Raw genomic sequence first — 21,628 nt, 5'->3', positions numbered from 1 at the left:
TATTGAGTAAAACAAAACTTGTATGTTGGCAAGTTAGTTGTTTTTAAGCAAACAACGGGAATGGAATGTCAATATCCATCTGTCTGTCACTTACTCGCACATACTGCTCAACTGTTTTTGTATTCATTTTAAGATACTGAATGACATTGTTGTGGAAAGCATTCAACCGTTTTACCATGCTGTCAATCCAAGCCTGGATGTCAGCTTGAAGCTGTTCAACAGACGTGTCAGCTAAAACATCCTGGCACCTGGTTTTGATAATATTGAAATAGTCCATAACTATTCTTCTGGCCTCAAAAATATGCTTGGTGAAATCAGCCAGGACATTGGAATTCATGGCATCAGCATACACATTAGAAGCCCAAGCAGAAACCTTTTCTAGATTTTGAGTGTTAAGGGAATTAAAGAGTTGATCAGCTTTCTCAACTGAAGCATTAATTAACACAGACACCCTCTTAAGAATGTCTTCTAATTGAATATCCCCCAATTTCTTTATCACTGCAATTACTTGAGTCCTGATCCTCTTCATTGCAACTACTAAGTCATCAAGGATTTCATTTCCTTTGACAATGAGACTAGAGCCAGGGAAACTGAATTCCAGCCCTCGGAAATTTTCAAGAACTGCCGTAAACTTTGTGGCAAATAATTCAGGAACTTTTACAATTACGTCTTCGGCTACTTCTGCAACAAATGTGGACATTTTACTGTAGATTTCAAGACCAGAAATTTTCTCGGCATATCCTGGCATTTGGAATTTGGTCTCTCTGAGGAATTTAATGGCTGCATCAAAGATAATTCTGATGCTCTTTTGATATTCTCTGAGAATCAACATAGTGCTATCTGAGACCCTGCTGGACATTTTAGAAATATCCATATCTTTCAAGTTGTCATAAGACCTCTTTACCATTACTGTACCCTGTCTCTTAACTTCTTCAATCGGACCAGCAAGATTTGAAGCAAGCTTGGTCATTTTGTTGTAGGTCTTACCAATTTGAATAGAGACAATTTCCTGGATTTGAAAGGTTGCAGGCACAGCGGTTTTCAATCTCAGCATCATTTCATAAGGCATCTCTGTGTTCCATGTTGTCTGGACACTCAGCTTTTCCCAATTCATTGCAGACATCTTCATGGCCAAGATTTCAACATCATCGGAGGGTGCAGACTGAAAATGTAAGAATATGTTAATACAATATCATACTATTGTCAGTATAAGCATGCCAAACATCAGTTAAAAAACAAACTCATCAGTCAGCAGATGGAAGGAAACATGGCTTACCGGGTAACGGCCGTAGACTCTTCCACTAACTTGTTGTGGAACCTGAGTCTGCAACTGGAATCCAACAAGTCCACTTGATGGGCAGGACATAGAGATGATGATTCCCTCCTGTGGATTTCCAAGGATCTCCTGGTTGATTTCCATTTTAAATGTACGTAGCTCAATCTTTGCTGAATTCTTAATGGAAGCATCCACAGCTCCCTCGGTAAAGCTGATCGTGCTGTCATGGTTTCCCTCCACCATTGTGTGCTTTAGAGAATACAAAGATGCCAGTTTGATCCCATTGACTCGGCTCATTATGCTAGTTCCTTCAATTTGTCCATTCAGATCTTCAAGCGTGGAGATTGAGGAGGCTTTCAACTTCATGGTAATATCGCCTTGGTTCATGACACTTGCATCAGTTTTAAGCGTGATCAATCCTGACTTCATGGAGAACTCGTATGTCGCATCACTCAGGGCCGGGATGAGTATGTCCCTCTGCATTTGAGCAAGAGAGAATTTGAGCTTGGCCTCCAAATCGATAGTCTGCTTAGTTGTTGCCAGGAGCATGTTCAGTCCAGTGTCTTCCCACAGAGAGTAGTCTACCAGTTTGGGGCTTGTCAGACCAAAGAATGGAACATTTATTTCAGGAACTGTAATAGGCTGTTTAAGAACATCAAGATTGGCATCTCCATTGACCCGTGCAAAGATCTGAATTTCCCTCTCACGATTGTCCATTGTAAAGTAATGTGAGTATTTGAATTGATTGAACCTTGCAAGACCTGTCCAACTGGCCTGCTGCACATCAGAATTGGCACTGATTGCCATATCATTCTGGAAATCTGTCTTTCCGATGAGTTTCATTGGTAGGGTTACTTTGACGTTGGCCTTGTTCTTGGTGTCAAACATCAGCTCATATGGGGCGACCACAGCCAGGACAGAGTTTGCAAGAGTTCCAGCTACTGGTCCGACCAGCTCAGCATTATAAGAAGCATCCAAGGTAATTTTCAGGTCTTCAGTCTTAGCCTGGAATTTCATCACAGCCATACTGTTCTTCATGAAAGGACTTTCTGTCTCAACCTTGCCCTCAACGATGATAAAGCGAGTAAAGTGGATATCAGCAGCAACATTTTCAATCAACTTGAAGAGGTCACTCTTGGTTTCGTCGTTGTAAGTCACCTTGGCAGTGGAGATGTCGATCACAGCCTCCATGTCACTCTTGTGTGCTATATCATCTGAGAGATCCTTGAGAGCGTATGTTCCCTGACCCTTGTTGTTAACACTGACAGTAAGAATTCCATCCTTAAGCTGTGCAGCCATTTTCTGGTTAGCAGAAGCATCACTGGAGAGGCTGAGGAGTGGCATGTTGACTCCATGTTTGTATGTTGTATCCAGAGAGGCAAACATTTCGCTATCAATGGACAATACTGCGTTGCTGACGAGCTCTGCTTCGTAAGGCTCAGTTGTAGCCTTGGCATTCGTCTTGGCAGAAGCCTGAGCCGATAGGCCAATGAGACTCATTGAGCCCTGGTGGTCAATGGTAAATGCAGTGTGTACTGCCTTGATGTTTTCAGAGAAAGTCAGGCGGCTTCTCTCGGGCATGGCCAAATATACGCTGGTATCCAAAGTGTAGGCAAGGATGTCAAAAGTGGAGGTTGCCTGTGAGTTAAGGTTCATTGTGAACTCTGGAGTGACCGCTGTATTGGTGGTGTTCGCCAGATAAGCAGTGGTCTGGAGTTGGTAGTTAGGTGAGACAATTTTGAACTCTCCAGAGAGTTTTCCAAAGCAAGGAATCCTGGTCATCTCAGAGACTTTGTCTTTCAGTTCCATGGTGAATGTCTCATAATCATAAGACTTGATGTTTTCAATCATTCTGATACAATACATGCTGACATCCTCCACCATTTGCTTGTAGTCAAAGGCATACATGTCCTTTATCAACTCCTTCACTGGCGCCATTATTTTGTTAATCAAAGGCTGGACATCAATTGCTTTAAGAGCAGCCAATGCAGACTGAATCCTTTCCCTGATCCTGTACTGTTTCATAATTGCAATGGCCTCATCCATGATTTTCTCAATTATCTTTTCAACCTCATAGTTGGACAGGAACTCTTCGATCTGTACATAAATACGATTGATCTTGTTGTCAATGTTGTTTTTCTTGATCCATTCCATTATATCAGCCTTGATTGATTTCAGCATGTTGGTAAGTTCCTCAGCTGGGAGCTTGTTCATCATGTTGTTCATGTACTGTTCCATTGATTGAACAAAGTCTTTTAGGTCTTGCATGAGCTGCTGGGGATTAATTGTATCTATGGCATCTTTAAGCTCTCCCATCTTTCCACGAATCTGGGCAGTAATTTCATAGGAGGCATCAATATTCCTCAGCATGTCCATGCTGTTGTCTACCAGCCTCACAACTAGATTCTTCAATTCTCCAATAGTTTCTGGCAGATACTCTAAAAATTCAATCTGAATGAAGTGGGTATCGCTGCTCTTGTCATATTTCACAGAACCAGAGATGGAGTAGTCATGGTTCTCACTGGCTCCATTGAAGAAGGTCGTGGCAAGGGCTCCCTTCATGGCCATTCCCATTTGTTCAGCTTTGTTGAATGCAGTTAATTCATGATCAAGTGCATGGTTGTTCATTTTAGATGCAATGCCCACTGTGACACTCTGCTCTTTAAGGGACATCATGCTGTTGAATTTGTTGTCCATGTTTGTCTTGTAGCTGGCTCCATTTTGTAGCTCGTGAGTGGTTGAAGCCCTGTACTCAAATGACTGAACCATGGAGAGGGGCTCTGCCTTCAGAAGGAACTTGCTGTAGATATCACCCCTCTGCTCTCCATACAGTTGGATTTCTCCATTTGAATTCAGAATAGCATCAATAGACATGCTGAATGGCGTAACAATAGATTTCACAGTGCTATCAAGACGGAGAGGCTTAGTATTGATGTTAGCCATGTTGTTGAACTTCATGGTCCAATCAGCAATCTCCATGTCACTGGTATGTGTCATTTGAGAACCCAGGAGTTTACCATTTGTGTTGGACTTGGCAGAAAGGATCATATCAACAAATTTGAATTCATAAGTGTGCCTGAGCTGTTCTTCAGACAACAATCCTGTCGTAATGCCAGTCATCTCTATTGTGTATGGCTTTGCTACGAACTGGGCCTCATTCTCAAAGTTCACTTCCAAAATCCTCAGATCATTCTTTACATTGACTGAAGTGGTGAAACTCTCAACGTTAACTGTGATGTCATGCTTGTAGTAGTTTCCGGTATTGACGATGTTGTCTGTCTTGGAGCTTAATGTCAGCGATCTGAGTGTTAAATCCAGCGATTGGGTGGTGTCAGTCTTCATCTCACCAAGCGATCCCACCATGTTGTTGGAGAAGGAGCAGCCTTCCTTATTCAATCTGAAGTTCAACCTATTCCTGGTGTTGGCATCGAAGACATTGCCCTTGAGTATACTGTTGAGATAGACCTCTGAGATGAGAGCCTTGGCATCAACATTCAATTCCACTGTGTTCTCCTTAACAGCCCCCTTTGTGTTTATGGTCATGGTGGCTCCCGAAGTGTCAACTGTGCCAGCAAAAACATTCTCAAAGGTCAACAGGTTACTCTGTGCAGTTGTGGTACAGCTGCTGATTAGGCCAATCGTGTTCAGGCTCGTAGTTGCCTTGTGAGAGGCACGGCTTCCAAAGATGTTTAGAGAGGCATCACTATTGATCTCAATGCTGGAAGGGTTAATTGAACCAGAAAGCAGAGAGTAGACATTGTTCATTGTATCATCAGCCTGATTTTCTACCCTGATAGTTGCCCCTTCTCTAGAGGCAGTGAAATCTACCTGGTTACGAATCATTTGCTTATCAGCCATCGTGGCAGAGTTGGACTGGATTGTAAGTTTGGAATCTTGGTAACCAAAGGTAAACTTAGTGGTGTGCTTCAGTGGGTCAATGTCTACGTTGGTGTTGGATTCAATCAGTAGTTGCTCATTAGCAAAGGTGGCTGTGGCTTTGTTGAAAACCTCCAGGAACGCAGAATTTACTCTCAGTGTGGCTTCAGTTTTTGCTTCTTTCTTCAAAGGTTCAGCAGAAAAGGTTTGGGAATAGCTGGTGCTGGCTGACATGGATCCAACTGTCAGACTTCCATCCATGTTAGCATCTCCAGTAAGCATATTGGAAGCCAGAGCGTACTGAGAGGTGATGTCCAAAGATGTGTCTAGACCCAGGGGGCTGAAGGCCTTCCCATTGTAGCTGCTAGTAGACAACACTTTGTCTGTGATGGCAATTTTTTCCAAGACCTCAAAACTTGTCTCAATGAATCTGTGCTTCAGAGAGCCACCAACGATAACCTTGATCGCATCTTGGGGTGTGTCACTAATTTCCGCAGCTCCTTTAAATAAAAACAACAACATCAGTAAAAATATAGTTATTTTACCCTAAGACATTCTATTTTTGCAATAACATTTGTGAACATATCAAACAAGATCAACTTACCCTCAGATGTGAATGAGAACAGTTCCATGGGACTGTCAGCGATGACTTTGATCTTTGCCACATAACTAGGTGACTCTACTGTGTTGTTGCCAGCAGAGATGGTTCCCTCCAAGTTGTAATAGTTGGACTTGACCTTTCCAGACACTTCCATCATTCCCATGAGAGGCAAGGTGAGGTCATAGTCTGAGGGGATGGTGAATGTGGGAATGCTGATCTCCTTGGGAGAAACCTCAAGTCCAATCTGAGGCAGGGAAATGAGCGGTGTGGTGAGCATGGGAGGGATCCGAAGCTCCTGGGATGTCTTTCCTCCGAGAGGCAGTGGAAGAGTGAAGGATACACGGTCTTTGTTGAACTGGTATCTGAACTGGCTTTCACTAGTAAAAAAACAAAAACTAATTATTTTAGAGCACATTTTTATATTGTATGCAAAAGTTTAAATGGTATTTATTTATACATCATGTATATATTTTATCTATCACAACTCACAGATTCATGAACAGGTTCTCAGGCACGGTAGGTTTTTCCAACTCGGCCAGGTTGTTCTTCAGAGTGTGAACAAAAGGAACATCGTAGGCGAGCTTGTCCATCCAGACATTGCCAGTCTTTTGAAAAAAAAAGGTTTTGTGTTAGGTTGGTCTACTATGTTTATTAATAATTCCAAAATATATGTTTTATTTCTAAAATTGTAAAATGATGAAACACAAAATGATTATTTCTAACCTGAAGAGCCTTGTTGTAGATATGACGTAATTTCATGTCAGTCTTGACCACCTGCTGGTCCAGGACTTCATTCATAAGTAGCTCCATCCAGTCCTGGAGAGCCTCCGTGTAGGGCTGGAGCATCTTGATGTCCGAACTCATGTTTGACATAAGGGTAACCTCAGCCAGATCCTTACCTTCAATCAAAAAAATACTATAATTTTAGCAACTATTCACAACAACATTAGTCTTTGGATGGTTCACAGTCCCAAAAAGTTGACATATATCATACCATATTTGAAGACGACTGCCTGGACAGAGTTGGTTGCTGGGAGCTTGACATCACTCTTGATCTCCAGGACAAGATCCTCAGAGTTTTTCAGAGTGGCTGTGATGGAAGCGTCAGTCTTCATGGAGGGCACTATCAGCTGCATCTGCAGCATTGCATCGGTCTGGTCCTGAAGTCTGCAATATATACGAACCCCCCACAAATGGTTAAACAATTTTCCAACTGAATTCATTTGAACAGAGAGTAGGTGTCACATTTCTCTTTAACAAATTGTCAAAAGGTTTTGGACAGACAATCGAGCGCTTGATTGAGGGTAACTTATTGACTTACTTGGCACGGCCAATCAGAGACAACTGGGGGATGTTCTGGTTGGTGATGTCAAAGGTAAGAGCCCTGCCTTTTGTGGTGCTGTCCACCATGCCAACTCTGATGCCGGTCTCCACCTCATAATCAGGAATTTGCACATTGGTGGTGAAGACATTCCTGTTCCTGTTGTATTTCATGTTGACAGAGGCCTCAGTTGACGCAGTGCCTAAAGTCACAAAGGGAAGCAAAATTTTTAAAGTTTGTTAGAATTTGTCACTTTAAAATCTGGGCATACATAGAATACATGAGCTAAATATTGATGATCAATGTTAAAACAATGCATCCGTACCCTCTGCTTTTAGGGTCATTTTCAAAGAGTCCACCTGGCGCCCTTTGCCCTCTGTGAGGAGTTTGTAGGCGATGGTGGCAGTGTACTCAGTCACATCCCCAGTAGGTTGGATCTCCACAGCAAACCTAAGGAGGGCAAATGCTTAACTCCCACAAACCCATCTATAACAGTAAAACGATCCAACATAACAGATCAAAACGACCTTAAAGCAGATAGAGGAGTCGAACATACTTAGTCTCCCCAGTCAGGAGGAAGTAAGGAGCGTTGTTGATGCCAGCGGAGTAACGGGCTGTGGTGCAGTACTTCAATCCAGAAAAGAAGGGTTTGCACTGTACAATGTTTGTCCTGCCTTCGTCTTTGGCTAAGATCACTTCCTCACGGCCGTTGTTCACAAGTAGCACATTATTGCTGTTTCAAAGAGAGAAGAGGAAAATAGGGGTTCTAAATCATCTATTCCCATACATGTATGTTATAGGCGAGGACTCACGAGGGGTTTGTGAGCAGTACCTGACGCTGAAGAGCTGGGTGGAGCCTTGTGGGGCAGGGAGAGAGAGCTTGACTTGGTTGTTTTCCATGGCGATCCTGGCATTCAGAGCACTCTCGTGGTATATGGTAGTATGCATCGCAACATCGGTGTCTACAAACTCAGGAACATGAACTCCCATCTTGGTCACCAACTCAATACCCATAGAAGGCCTGAAGGACACTTCCTGTTGTACGGAACGAAAACAAACAAAATCATTGGATTTGCAAGACTATTTATATTACCTGGGCAAGAAGGTTGCAGGGAAAAATAAGAATACCTACCATGTTTGGTGTCATGCTAAGCCCTCCCTTTGCTCCAGGAGCAAATATGCCAGCCATGGCAACCTTCAGAGGGAATCCGGATCCTGTCGCCACGCAGGCTTTGTTGTCCATGAAGATGTAGTGAGCAAAGAACTCGTTGTCTTTGTTGGAAATCAGTTTTTGCATTGTCTGATGCAACAGGGAAAGGGGGAAATAGTTTGTTAAACCAAATTAGCATAATCAACATAACAGGTAGTACATACAACAGGATGAAGAGGAATAATTACCTCTGTGGGAATGATCTTCATTAAGATTTCGGAGTACATGGCAGCGTATTCAGCGTAGCCCTTCAGGTCACTGGCCTTGATGTAGCCCAGCTCGGTGCCCATGATCCTCAGGTAGGCCATGGCCTCAGGGGATTCCTGGGCCTGGAGCTCCTTGACCAGCTTGTTGAAGTTAGCAACAACCTCCTTCACGAGGTTCTCAGGTACCTATGGAGGTCAAAACGGTAATTGAGATTTAAACACAAATAGATAGTTTTACATTTTGTTATAGGAAATTTATGTTCACAAAAATGTATCTACCAAAAGTGTATACCTTATTTCCATTATCCTTGTTGAATGGCATTTTGTCTACTGCCCAATAGAGCGCCTTTGAAATGGTGTCAGGGAAGAATCCGTTCTTTCCGAACAGAGCCTCGATAGATGGTTCAAAGCCCTTTCCATCCATGCCGATCTACAAGCAAGCGACACGATTACACATTGGAACAGTCAGGTAATGTAGAAAACATTCATTACTTGCAGATATTTACTGACGTAGCCCATGCATTGAAGTGTTGCTGTTCGTACCTCCCACATATCCACGGTGTAACCAAAGACCTCCATCGTAGTTTCCAGCATGACCTCTCTGGGCAGCTGGCTGCTGAGGTCGAAGATGATGTTACCCTTAGTGTTGGCCTGCATGGATTTATGTGCAATTCCCAGTTTGTAGTTGCGTGACAGAGTGGTGTAGTCGGTATGAGTGGGCACATCAGTGTTCTGCAGGACTTCCATAATCCTCTTGGCAAGCCTAAGGGGAAAAATATATGGAAGGAACCTTAGCAAACACAATAATAATGGTGAAACAATTGCTACACCTGCACTATTATGTTTGTGTCTCGCCATGACTGTCCTACACTGCGCTGAGTCACTGGGAAGGGGAACAAAAATGAAATCTGAAAAATAACTCTGAACTTCATGTAACATTTGTTTCTGTGTACACATGTAGGTATCCTTACTTCTTGGAGTTGCGATCCGTGGAGGACACAATGTTGTAGATGTGAGATGTCAAAAAGGCCTTGACCTGTGGGTTCTGTTCCTGCTTGAACAACTTCTTGACCATCTCCAGGTCACTGGTCTTGGGATTTCTCATCAGTATCAGGTAGGCGGCCAGGCGCTTCTGCACTGCACCCTTGGCGTATGTGGCGACCCTCTGGAGGTTGGCACGCACCTGTACGGTAACACAGAGCACAGAGCTGATCCACCTGTGTCCCCTAGTGACTCAAGAGGCAAGAGGACTTCTGTGTGTATAACCTTGGCAAGACATATAAGGATGACGACAAGTGAGGGCTATTAACCTCATCAGTGAGCTGCATGCGTCTGAAAGCCTGGATGGCGGCCAGCTGAACGGACAAGGTGGTGGCAGGCTGTCTCATGCACTTGAGCAGGGTGCTCTTAATAGAGGGATCTGCGGCTTCCATGGCCTCTCCCATGTTACCAACAACCTAGAAAGTGAGTAAGGAAATGAAACAAATGAACAATAAATATTGTTTTAATATTGAAATTAAGCTTACCATTTTCAGTTTTAATGGAATGAGAGGATTTAAGAAAAGCTAATGGCGGCCTACCCTCAAGGTCAGGTAAGTGAGATCTTTTTCCCCAGGGCAGTCTGAGCTCAAAAGGGATGCGATGAACTCGGCCACAGCAGTGATAGCAGGGGTGACCTGCTGGTCAGCCTGGAATTGTCTGGAAATAACAGGCAAATGATAATATATAACAACCTGCAATTCTCTCATTCTCTTTGTTTCATTTTTTCTGAAGGTAGTGGATTCTTTTGTTTTTTTCACTTACTTTCTAACCACATTGCTGAGGGCGAACATGATTGGCTTGCTCTGCTTGTACTGAGCCATGAGCAGCATGTCCTTGAGCAGCAGGGCAGAGGGGCTGGGCAGCAGGCCCATGGCGTAGACGACGGCGTCCACCTCGATGGCATCGGGCTCGAAGGTCCTCAGGATGGACAGGATGGCGCTGGTGCACTCGGGTGTACCGCACTGAGCCAGGGCCTGCCACGTCAGGCTGCTGGACAGCTCCATCATCTCGGGTGTGCTGGTGGTCAGGACCTCGTCGTTCAGGCCCCGCAGCTCGGTGACGAGCTTGTGGAAGATGCTGGCGCGCCGCTGGCCTTCTGTCTCCTGGGCCAGAGTGCTCAGTTCCCTCAGGCTGGCAAGGACGGCCTCCTTGGTCTGGATGATGGCCTTGTCCTCTGTGGCTTCCATGTGCAATGAGCGGAGGTTGTTGGCGTCTTCAGAGAGGGAGGAGATAGAGGAGGTTTAGAAAATGGCCACAGGGACATTTCAGCGTTGTGTGACTTTTAGTAAAATGTGCTCTCTAAAGCCTTTTCCTCACTGTAGTTGAAGATCCTGTCGTTTATCTTGTTGCTTTCCCTCAGGAACAAGGTCTGGCTCACCTTGGTGGACATCCCATACTCATTTCTGTTGATGGTAATAGGTGGTCCAGATTTCAGCAAATTAAACATAAAAGTTGGCATCGTACCTCAAAAATAATTCTCAAACTGTTTGGATTGGACTGTATGTTGACGTGAATGTTCACGTGAACATACACATGTACAACTTCACATCCAACCATAATAGAGGGCCAAGAATCAATAGAGCACAGCTGTGTTGTTGTTCAAAACTTACTGGCTAGAGAAAGGCAGGAAGAGATGTTTCTCAGTGCAGACTGCGGACACCATGTGTTTTTTGCTGGCATCAAACTTGTAGTTGCAGGTCTGAGTGCTGCCAATCAACTTGCTCAGAGGGTAGTGCTGAGGGTTTGAGGAAGACATTTAATGTTTGGAAAAATGGAAAAATGAAGAGCACTACATGACACTCTGAGAGAGAGTTAGAGTTCATTGCATAAAAGCACCATGAGTATATATCAAATACCTAATGTACACAAATACAGATATGGCCTGCTGTGGGATTATTTTGAATTTTTTTGCAAACAGATTATCTCTGATATAATATTAACAAGTGTTATGACAACCATTCATTTGTGATTAAATGCTATCCAAATGAAAAGTACTTGAAAAACAAACTAGAGTCATAACAGGTTTGGGTAAGAAACTATACATTTAATATCTACAAATGAACCATCCATACCATGCCAGAGATGAGGGCCAGGGGGCTGGTGGGCTCTCTCTGGGGAGAGGCGCTTCTGCATTTGGACAGGTCCCGGCTGACGGTGACATCGGTTGCCTCTCCCGAGGTGACGGTGAAGTCAGTGCCACATTCTCCGTGCACGGTGGTCTGGGGGGAACAACATGCATGGATTGTTGTGAGAACATGAAAGACAGGTGAAAGAAATGAATTGCTAATCGCTTGGTTTTGGTTATTTGTATATTATTATCATTATTATTATTATTATTATTATTATTATTATTATTATTATTATTAACTAGGGCTGGGTATTGCCAGGTACCTCACAATTCAATTAAATTTGATTCTTTAGGTCTTGAATCGATTCGATATCGATTCGATTCAATTTGATATTGCTCCAATTGCCTCGATATCGATTCAATAATCAGTGCATAGGACAAAAATACCTAAATATTATTTAGAATTAACCATTTCAAAATGAATTAACCATTTCATTGTGCTTTAACTAGCAAAAAGGGAATACACCATTGTATAGTATTGTTCCTGAGCTAAACTTGCAGCATAAAAGTAATAATCATAACATGGACAAATGTAAAAGGGCATGTACATTTAGGCATACTCGCTTCTAGATTACAATGACTGAGTATGCTTCTTTTTTTTTTCTTTATGGAATAATCGATTTCAAAAAAATCTGAATCGCAATTGAATTGAGAACAAATAAATTGCAGTGCATTGATGAATTGATATTTTTACCCAGCCCTATTATTAACTATAATAATGCATTATCTTAAGTAGCAGAGTAGCAGTAGTAGTAGCAGTTATTGAAATATAGTAAAATATTACTTTTTATAATTATTCATAATTATATTCATTCAGTATTAGCAACATTAGGTACTTTTGTTAAAGGCGATTACAGTTAAAAGATAATCCACACTTAATGGGATTATTTGCCCTTTTGAACTCCAGATTAGATTAGACTACTTGTTATGACAGCAACGTGGATGTCATTATAGAGATAAGCACGTGGTGGACTATGACCAGCATGTGGACTGTCTTTGTGAGAACATGATGTTACAGGATGCTATTTACCAACTGCGTTTGGGGCTGCTTATCTTGCCATTACGCAGTTTTTTTATCTGGGTCTAAAAAACAACAGATTTTACTGCCAAACCTGAATTCTATGTTTTGAAAATCCAGACGGCTTCACACAATCACACGCGCACAGCACACACACTCAAAGCCTACCATTCCTCGGCTCTTGTCCTCCTCCATGGCAGGCACCATCAGGGCAGAGACGATTCCCCTCTTGGCGTTCAGGATGCTCGTGGGTTCTCCCTCCTCAGGGAACAGGGAGACTGCGTTCTCAATGTCCACCGTGAACATCAGGGCGTTCCTGGGAAAAAAGGAAAGGGTTTACTGAGCCAATCTGCATTACCTGTGCTTCCAAAGAAAAAACGATTTTGCTTTTTGTTTTATCGTGTATTAGTCAATTATGATTATTTAGCGGTCTGCTTAATTTGTGCATTCATTTATTTACATAATACATTTCATGAATAAATGTTAGGAATAAATGCATTAATTAATATGGGAGCATCTTCAAATCAATATCTGGATCACCACTATGTAACACACAACAACTGGATTCAAACGAATGCCGGATCTCTTACTTTGCCATGGCAGCTTTGAAGGCCTCCGAACCGGCAGCGGCTCCAAACACCGGGGTGCCTTGCTCATCGATGCCGGTGACCTCGGTCAGAGAGCAGTCCGTGGTGCGCAGGATGAAGCTACACGTCTGAGGTACCTCGAGCTCAACCTGTGCAACAGATGTGAGGAGGTTTTTAGGTATGCTGTCTTTCTCCAGAAACTGCGGGGGAATGGTTTGTGTTGGCAGGAGAGGGGCAGGAGTTTGGCGCCTACCTTGCAGGAGACTTTGGGGCCGTTCTGGACAGGAGTCGCTCCCTTGACGCCATTGAGTGTTTCCACTTCGTAGTCGTACGCGAACCTCCTGAAGTTCTTGAATCTTTTGGCCACTAAAAAGTTGGAAGTATATTTATTTTAATTAAAAGGTGGATCTGTTTGGTGAGGTCATATTTAAAATAGTTACAATCCTATGCCAAGAAGAAAGGAACCATGGACTACGGTACAGCCATGAATTGCTAATCAACAGTTAGTAGCGTTGACTCAGGTATCAAAAGGATCTGATAATGATGTTGATGTCATCATAACGGGGTCAACGGGCAGGGTGCAGCTGCTGATGAAGTCAATCTGAACTAAATTACTTCAGGGAATATAAACTGTTTCATCTTTTCGATCCCAAAGCTAACTACTTTAATCAACGCTACACAACTATATTGTTCCAATAGCATCGATTGTATTCCTTATATTGCTGATGACTTTGTACAACTTACAAAAACAAGTTGAAGATGATCCATCAAGATTTACCGCTTCTTGTTCTGTAAAATGTAAAAAAATAAGAATGCTTGCAAATTTGGAAAGCAAGGAAACAATGATTCTCTTCCAAACATACCATCAATACACGTAAAATGGTATGTAAAATCACAGTTTGCGTTCAAATTTCCCAAATATTTTGTTTAGCAGAAATATGCATAATATTATACTTAAGAAATCATAAAGAACAACAATGGAATTCCCATTTGGGCATCATTTTTACCATGAAGATTAAACGTAAAAATCAAATGTTATTCCCTCGAATAGTACACAGCATTCTTCATTAAATACTTCAAAACGTCATTCAAAATTAAATCAACCCACATATACAATTTCACAAAAACATTAAAAAAATCTCAATTCTAATCTACCAAGGATTTAGTATTGGCATTGTAGACCTCACTCATTTAGTTTCTCTTCAAAAGGTACTCACGGGCCAATGCGTATGTTCCAAGCAAGGTCCAAAGGAATAGCTTAATACCCCCCATGATGGGTTTAGAAGGAGCTCTTTGAGGTCCTTCAGGGTAATGGAGTCCTCTTGTTTCCGTTAAGACTAATCTCTGTGCTTTGTCTCTGTGTCTTTTATACCTCTCCCACTTTTCTGTATGGGATCAGCATGGGTTGCAGCAACGGTGCTGCCCTGGTTCCAAAGTCTAAGCCGTCCTTGTGGCAGGCCAAAGGTAAAAGCATTTCACAAAGACTTATCTGTCAGCACTCGGGATGATGAGGCTGATTGCATCAAATTAAAGAACGGTTTCAAAACCATGGGGTTGATTATTCCAGGTTGAGTATTTTTCCATACTGGGGTTTCTATGTATGCTGAAATAGATTTGTAACTCTGGGATTAGAATTGTTTAAGATATTTCCGTAATAAACACTTGAAGGACATCACCCATCTGGAGATGGGACTCAGGTCATAATGTAATTGATCACTTTGAACCCTAGGCCCGAAACACAATAACTCAACAAAAAGTTACACATTCAATAATTTAAACTTTCAAAGGACGTTCACCAACTTCTTTCACATTATAACCTACATGTTGAAGCCATGATTGATGTTCTCAAAACAGATACTAAGTGATGTGTGTGGTTTTAGAGAAGGGAGGAGAGGAAACGGTGGTACTGTTATTATGGTGCCTCATTGAAGGCATGTTGTGTTTAATACAACCATGTTACACAAAGCCAAGATCCATAGATGAATAGTTAATGAAAATTAATTAAAACAGATAACAATATTTTTGATGTTTAGTCTTTAAATCAGTACTATATTATGATGTCCTGGCATAGTCAAAATAATCAATAATCTGAGATGAATAATGTTGCACTTTGGGTTTCAGGCATAGCCACTAACCTTTTACCCTAATTAGGGAAGTCTCAGAAACCTCTGTATCAGGATGAGGTCATGCACTCTGTCAATGCAAGGAACTATTGTAATTAATCAGCAAGAGAATACATTACACAAGGAACAACAAGGTCTAAAAACCATGATAACCAAAGGAAAATGGCTGTGAGGTTGTTGATTAATTAACCACCCGTCGATCTGGTCAATTGTACAAAAGAAGCATTGGACACATTTTAATAAAGAGCATCGGATGGAGTAACTTCATTATTTTCTTATTTAAATATCAAAATAACAAATACAATCAAATAATAACAATAATAATAAAAATAATAATAAATTATATTTTTGTATGAAAACAATGACAAAGGCAACCAAATAAAAACAATTGCAATAAAAACCACAACAATCGCAATAAATGATTATCGGATTCTTAATAATATTCTTATTATTGTTCCAAAACGTTGCCAATAGTTACAAATCTACGGTATCACCATGAACACACAGGTCAAGCTCTGGTTATCAAAAGGAGTTCCAGCAGTGATAGTATAATTGTGTCATGTCTGATAATCAAACAATGAGTAGACGATGTGTCTGGTCTACTGCTCTTTAGCATCCTGACATGTCACTTGTTGTTTCTTGCCCTGTGTACCCCAAACCAATGAATCCTTACTCTGCATTTTCAGATTGAGATTCAGGTTTATTCTTTAATGTCCTCACAGAGGAGAAATGTGATCACAGTGAGTACATACAAGGCACACAACACAACACAGGTCATGATGTCATCATGTTCAGTTATTTCTTCTTATCTCCTATTCTTTGCTCCTAACCCAACGTACAATCTTTCCAGTGTATCTATGTTGAGCCCTGTAATGAAACACATCAATTTATGTTGTAATCTCCGCAAAATATTGCATTAGTGTTTTCATTTATCAGTGCAAACTTCATTTTATGGGTGCCAACCAGGAGTTCAGAAATATTTTCAAAGTAGGACTAGGACTAGGTTTGTATATATTTGTATATATATATATATATATATATATATATATATATATATATATATATAGATGTGAATATTAGTTATGAAAAAAACAAGCATTTATTAACAACAAAAATCTACATATAATAAATTTTTCACAATAAAGAAAAGAAAGACGAAGGAACAGGGGCATAACACAACTATGCAATAGGTTCACCTTTGATTTAAATATGCATTGAATTAGACCAATTTAGGCCATGGTCTCGAAGTTGGACGTCTGTCCCACACGTAGATAATAGGTGGTGGATACTGCCACCTAGCGTTAAAATCTCCATTCAAATGACTTCTAAAAATGCTCCATAGGAATGTTTAATGGAAAAGTATGAAAATAATAATTTAAGGGCTTTTTCAAGAACAACAGTCAAGCTATGATGCCTGGCCACAGGCTAGCCGATTAGAAGTGACATGAAACCTGTTGATGGTTTGACCCCCCAAAGCTGACTCAGTAAGTTAGGCAACAGCGTGAGCAGATAGAATTAAATAACATTTTAAGCACAAGATGCCCATTGAACAGAGATAAGCCTGGACAGTGGACTCCAGGTTAAAGTTCTAAAAGATTGGAGATGTTTGCTGGCCGGTTACAAATGCTTGTCATCAATCCTTTGATCAGTTATTCTAAAAAATAATCTCAACTACACGAGGGAACAATGGTATTGCTCAATGCTAATGATCTACCTTCAGGGGCCTCAGTTATCCCGCACAGTCTTAACATGTCTTGTGATCCATCAACCTCTTCAAATAGTTGAGTGTGTCTAACTTTGGTTTCCTTTAATCGAGCCCTCGCAGAACAAGGTTCATAAACTCTTTCATGCACTCCATTGCTTGGACATTTTCTTTACATGGGAAGTAGGCTTAGAAGTGTAAATGATGTCAATAATGACCTTGCAATCCAAAGACCTTCATTAGAAGGTGTTCAGATGTGAATCAGTTTCTCTAAATCGGCCATGTCATTCACATATAGCGTGACATCTTCCATGACCTGTGTCTTTCATATAGGGAATGACATTGCTTGAATAGCCTTGAGTGGGATGTCCATATCCTTCAGAATCTTTATCTACATGTATATTTTCATTTCAGTTTTGAACTGATTGAGGAGTTCCATAACCCTGACTAAGATTGCCTTACATTTTGCAAGTACATGTTTGCATTGCAATCACAGCACCCGTGTTAGTTAGAGATTTTCCTCAAGTTCCGGATCCCATTTTAAGACAGGGTATCACTAACAATAATTTCCTTTGTAGCAGAAACAATTACCTCCACACAATATGAGGGGTTAATCATGTAAGTGGACAGGATTAAATATTTTTCATATCATCATCATATCTTATTTACAATAAAGGCCTTTGTTGAACAATAAAAGTCCTAATGTCCTAAGAAAGGGCCTTTTAAAGGGTCAGGGTTAGCGGTATCTGTCTGCATTAGTACTGGGACCATTTGCAATAAACGTTTCATGAGCCTCTGTGTTTTCATAATTTTCAAAAGGCAAAATATGGCATATTCCTTGTTCCTGTTTCAAAAAGGCTATTAAAGGCGCTGTAGGTTATATTTAAGAGCTAGCTACTCATGCCAATTAGTGGTTAATTATCACACAGCATTGTTGAATGCTCAATTCTGATTGGTAAACGACAGCATTCTGAGGTTTGTTATCTTTTTATAGCAGACCACTCCTATGTATAACAGACTGTTGCTATGGACGTAGCTCTTTCTATTCATAGACTCTTAAGGACCTGGATCATCTCACTCTGCAGAAAGAAGTCACCAAAAATTACTCATTCAGAAAAAACCTTTTTCTTATATTCATTTATTTATTTTGAAAGCATTTCAATTCATGGTCCCTTGCTGCACTGTCCCCAGTAATGAATAGAAAAAGAGAAGAACACACAGAAAAATAATTATAGTTACACATAGTAGGCTAGGCTCATCTTAAGAAAGCTCCTGAGTGTGCGTTGCTTGGACGCATGCAGTTCCAACCGTATCATTCAAATCAAATCATTGCTTTGATCAACAAAACTTTTATTTTGTGTCAAAATATAGATTTTTCTAGAGAGCAGTAATCAGCTGGATAAGGTAAACCCCTCAGGGTGATCAGGACCCCGACCCCTGTCTGTGAGCTCGCTTAGTTAGAGCTCGCTGTCCCTTATCCTTACTTACTGCCCCCCCATTGCAAAGTGTACTCAGCCATGTTTCCAGCAACCTAAAAATAAAAACTGTTTCTGTTTAAGGTACGGTTACCCTGTAAAGCGGTTGTTTTAATTAGGTATGTCATCCTTGTTAGAGTCCAGTTTCTAGTAGTCTTTTTCATGGGTGGGGAGGTTGCAGGAGTTGACTTAGGATTGTCCAAAGCCTCAATTTTGTGTTTTGGGTTTGTGGATTGTGTGATGGCTGGGTTAGGCAGCCTCACCTGGCCTAATCCAGGGATATTAAAGCGGACTTCAAATCCCAGTTGCGTTTATGCATGTAGATACTGTGGCATCCCGCCCCCTCCCGCAATTGGAACCCGCTACAACTCACGGTGAAGTACCCGCTTACAGCATGCAGCACCCAGACGGAGCCGACGACACCCAGCGCCAGCAGCAGTTCAAGGCGCAGGCCGCCGCGGCGCAGCGGGAGACCATGGAGAGTCTGGCCCTGCTCCGCGAGGCCGTACTACGGCTCACACAACACACCGTCCCCCCACCGCACCACGCTGGACCACGTAGAGCAGGTGAGGGACCGCATGGCCAGAGTGTGGCCCATCGTGCGAGACCACCTGCGGCGAGCACAGCAGGCCCAGGCGAGGGTCTACAACAGGGGGCCCAGCTGCGCACCTTCCGCCCAGGAGACCTGGTACTGGTCCTGGTCCCCACGGCGGAATGCAAATTCCTAGCCAAATGGCAGGGGCCATACGAGGTGGTCGAACGAGTGGGGGAGGTGAAATACCGGGTGCGACAGCCCGGGAGACGCAAGCCCACCCAGCTATACCACATTAATATCCTGAAGCAGTGGAGGGGGGGAGTGGACCCTCCAGACCCGGCACCCCCGGCGCTGGTGGCCCGATGCCAACTCCCGGTGGTCCCGGTAGGGGAGGACCTCAGCCCGGCCCAGAAGCAGGACCTCGATGAGATAGTGCTGCAACACCAGGACGTGTTCTCGGAGATCCCGGGGAGAACATCGGTCGCCCACCACGATATCCGGACGGCGCCAGGGGTAACGGTGAGAGTCCGCTCGTACAGGGTCCCGGAAGCTCGGCGGGAGGCCATCCAGGAGGAGGTGGGACGAATGCTCAAGCTCCGGGTCATCGAGGAATCACGCAGCGCCTGGTCCAGCCCAGTCGTCCTCGTGCCCAAACCTGACGGGACGTTCAGGTTCTGCAACGACTTCCGGAGGCTGAACAAGGCCTCAGAGTTCGACGCCTATCCCATGCCCAGGGTGGACGAGCTGATCGAGCGACTCGGGCCAGCCAGGTACCTCACCACCCTGGACCTAACCTGGTACTGGGGTACTGGCAGGTGCCGCTGACCCGGACCGCCCGGGAGAAGACAGCGTTCGCGACCCCGGGGGGCCTGTATCAGTACACTGTCATCCCCTTCGGCGTCCACGGAGCCCCGGCCACGTTCCAGAGGATGATGGACCAGCTCCTACGGCCTCACCGGGCCAACGCCGCCGCCTACATCAACGATGTAATCATCCACAGCGACAGCTGGGATGTCCACCTCCGGCAGCTGCGGGCCGTGCTGGGGGAGCTACGGAAGGCCGGCCTCACCGCCAACCCGGCCAAGTGCCGCCTCGGGCTGGAGGAGACGGCCTACCTTGGGTACCAGGTAGGGCGGGGGAACGTCCGGCCGCAGGAGAGCAAGGTGGCCGCCATCTGGGACTGGCCCCGCCCCACCTCGAAAAAGCAGGTGAAATCGTTTTTAGGGCTGGTAGGGTACTACCAGCGGTTCATACCCGGCTTCGCCACGCTGGCCAGCCCCCTTAATGACCTGACCCGGAAGGCCCTGCCCGACCGGATCAGGTGGTCCGAGGCGGCCGAGAAGGCCTTCGGGACACTCCGGGAAGCCCTATGCTCGGAGCCGGTGCTCATAACCCCTGACTTTGCTCTACCCCTCATTGTGCACACAGATGCCTCGGAAGTAGGGCTGGGCGGAGTGCTGTCCCAGGTCCGGGCCGGAGAGGAGCACCCAATCACCTACATCAGCCGGAAACTCCTGCCCAATGAGAGGAATTACTCCACGGTGGAGAAAGAGGCCCTGGCCATCAAGTGGACCGTGGGTAAGCTCCGGTACTACCTGGTAGGTCGGGAGTTTACCCTGGTCACCGACCATGCCCCCCTGAAATGGATGGCCAGCGCCAAGGACACCAATGCCCGGGTGACGAGGTGGTTCCTGGCCCTCCAGGACTTCCACTTCAAGGTGGACCACCGACCGGGCAAGGAGCACGCCAACGCTGATGCCCTGTCACGCCGGGATGCCTGCCTGGGTTGGGACCCAGCCAACCGGGGTGGCATCATAGTGTGGCATCCCGCCCCCCACCAGGAGGGTCCGGGAGCTTGTGGTGGAGGGCGTGTACCACCGCCATCCACCAGCCGGCGGCAGAGAGCAACACACCCCTCACCCCCATGAGCCTGATGAGGGACACCTGGCCGGAGGGAGGACACGTGTGGGCAGACCTCTAAAAAGGGAGCGGAGGACTGACTCTAGAAGAGAGGGGCTAAGAACGACACGGAGGCGCTCACGGAGGCCCCAGAGACTACGAGGCTCGCGGAGACCCTAGCTCACTATTACCATTCTTGTTTTTTGTTGAACTCCTGTGAATAAACGCCGACAACGGCTTAAACCCGACTCCAGAGCGTGGTACTTGCCGTGAAACCAGACACGGGGGGAACGGGTTCCCACAATACGTACGGAGGGAGGGAGCATTTATTTTCAAAATCTTTTCAGCTCTTTTCTGCTGTCTCTCTTTACCAAACCTAACCCTAACTCTCAAATCTTATCTTTAACCATACGGTAGTTCCCATCACCTTTGCAATGACCATTTTAGAAATGTTCCTTCATGAGATAGCAGTTTCTTTGCCCTGTCTCTGGAAATTATTACATAAAAAAAACTCAACACACTGGTCAACTCAACACAAGTGGTAGTTTTTTTAGGTCAGAAGGTATCAGCAGGCATATGATCCTACCACGTTATTCTTCTGGCTACTTTCAGCTTTGCTAAAGTGCAACT

At 43.8% G+C, this 21,628-nt stretch overlaps 1 protein-coding gene across 1 annotated transcript; it reads right to left on the bottom strand.

Annotated features, from left to right (window-relative positions):
* Positions 1–43: 43 nt before the first annotated feature.
* LOC307087592 (apolipoprotein B-100-like) lies at positions 44–14,536 on the bottom strand (the record flags this gene model as incomplete). The annotated part of the gene is made up of 26 exons (XM_079753210.1): positions 44–1,162; positions 1,277–5,652; positions 5,757–6,130; positions 6,243–6,358; positions 6,477–6,652; positions 6,748–6,920; positions 7,075–7,276; positions 7,400–7,524; positions 7,631–7,807; positions 7,907–8,109; positions 8,207–8,374; positions 8,473–8,676; positions 8,783–8,920; positions 9,034–9,253; positions 9,462–9,673; positions 9,801–9,947; positions 10,071–10,188; positions 10,294–10,744; positions 10,849–10,934; positions 11,142–11,266; positions 11,604–11,750; positions 12,846–12,993; positions 13,268–13,413; positions 13,518–13,630; positions 14,009–14,053; positions 14,482–14,536. 26 exons carry the CDS (start codon positions 14,534–14,536, stop codon positions 44–46), a joined length of 9,564 nt encoding a protein of 3,187 aa, XP_079609336.1.
* Between the last annotated feature and the right edge of the window lie 7,092 nt (positions 14,537–21,628).

This window comes from Pollachius pollachius (genome assembly GCF_949987615.1).
Source record: "Pollachius pollachius genome assembly, chromosome: 16".
Classification (NCBI taxonomy): domain Eukaryota; kingdom Metazoa; phylum Chordata; class Actinopteri; order Gadiformes; family Gadidae; genus Pollachius; species Pollachius pollachius.
Note: the sequence above shows the minus strand (reverse complement) of the source record. Positions and strands in the feature narration are given on the sequence as shown.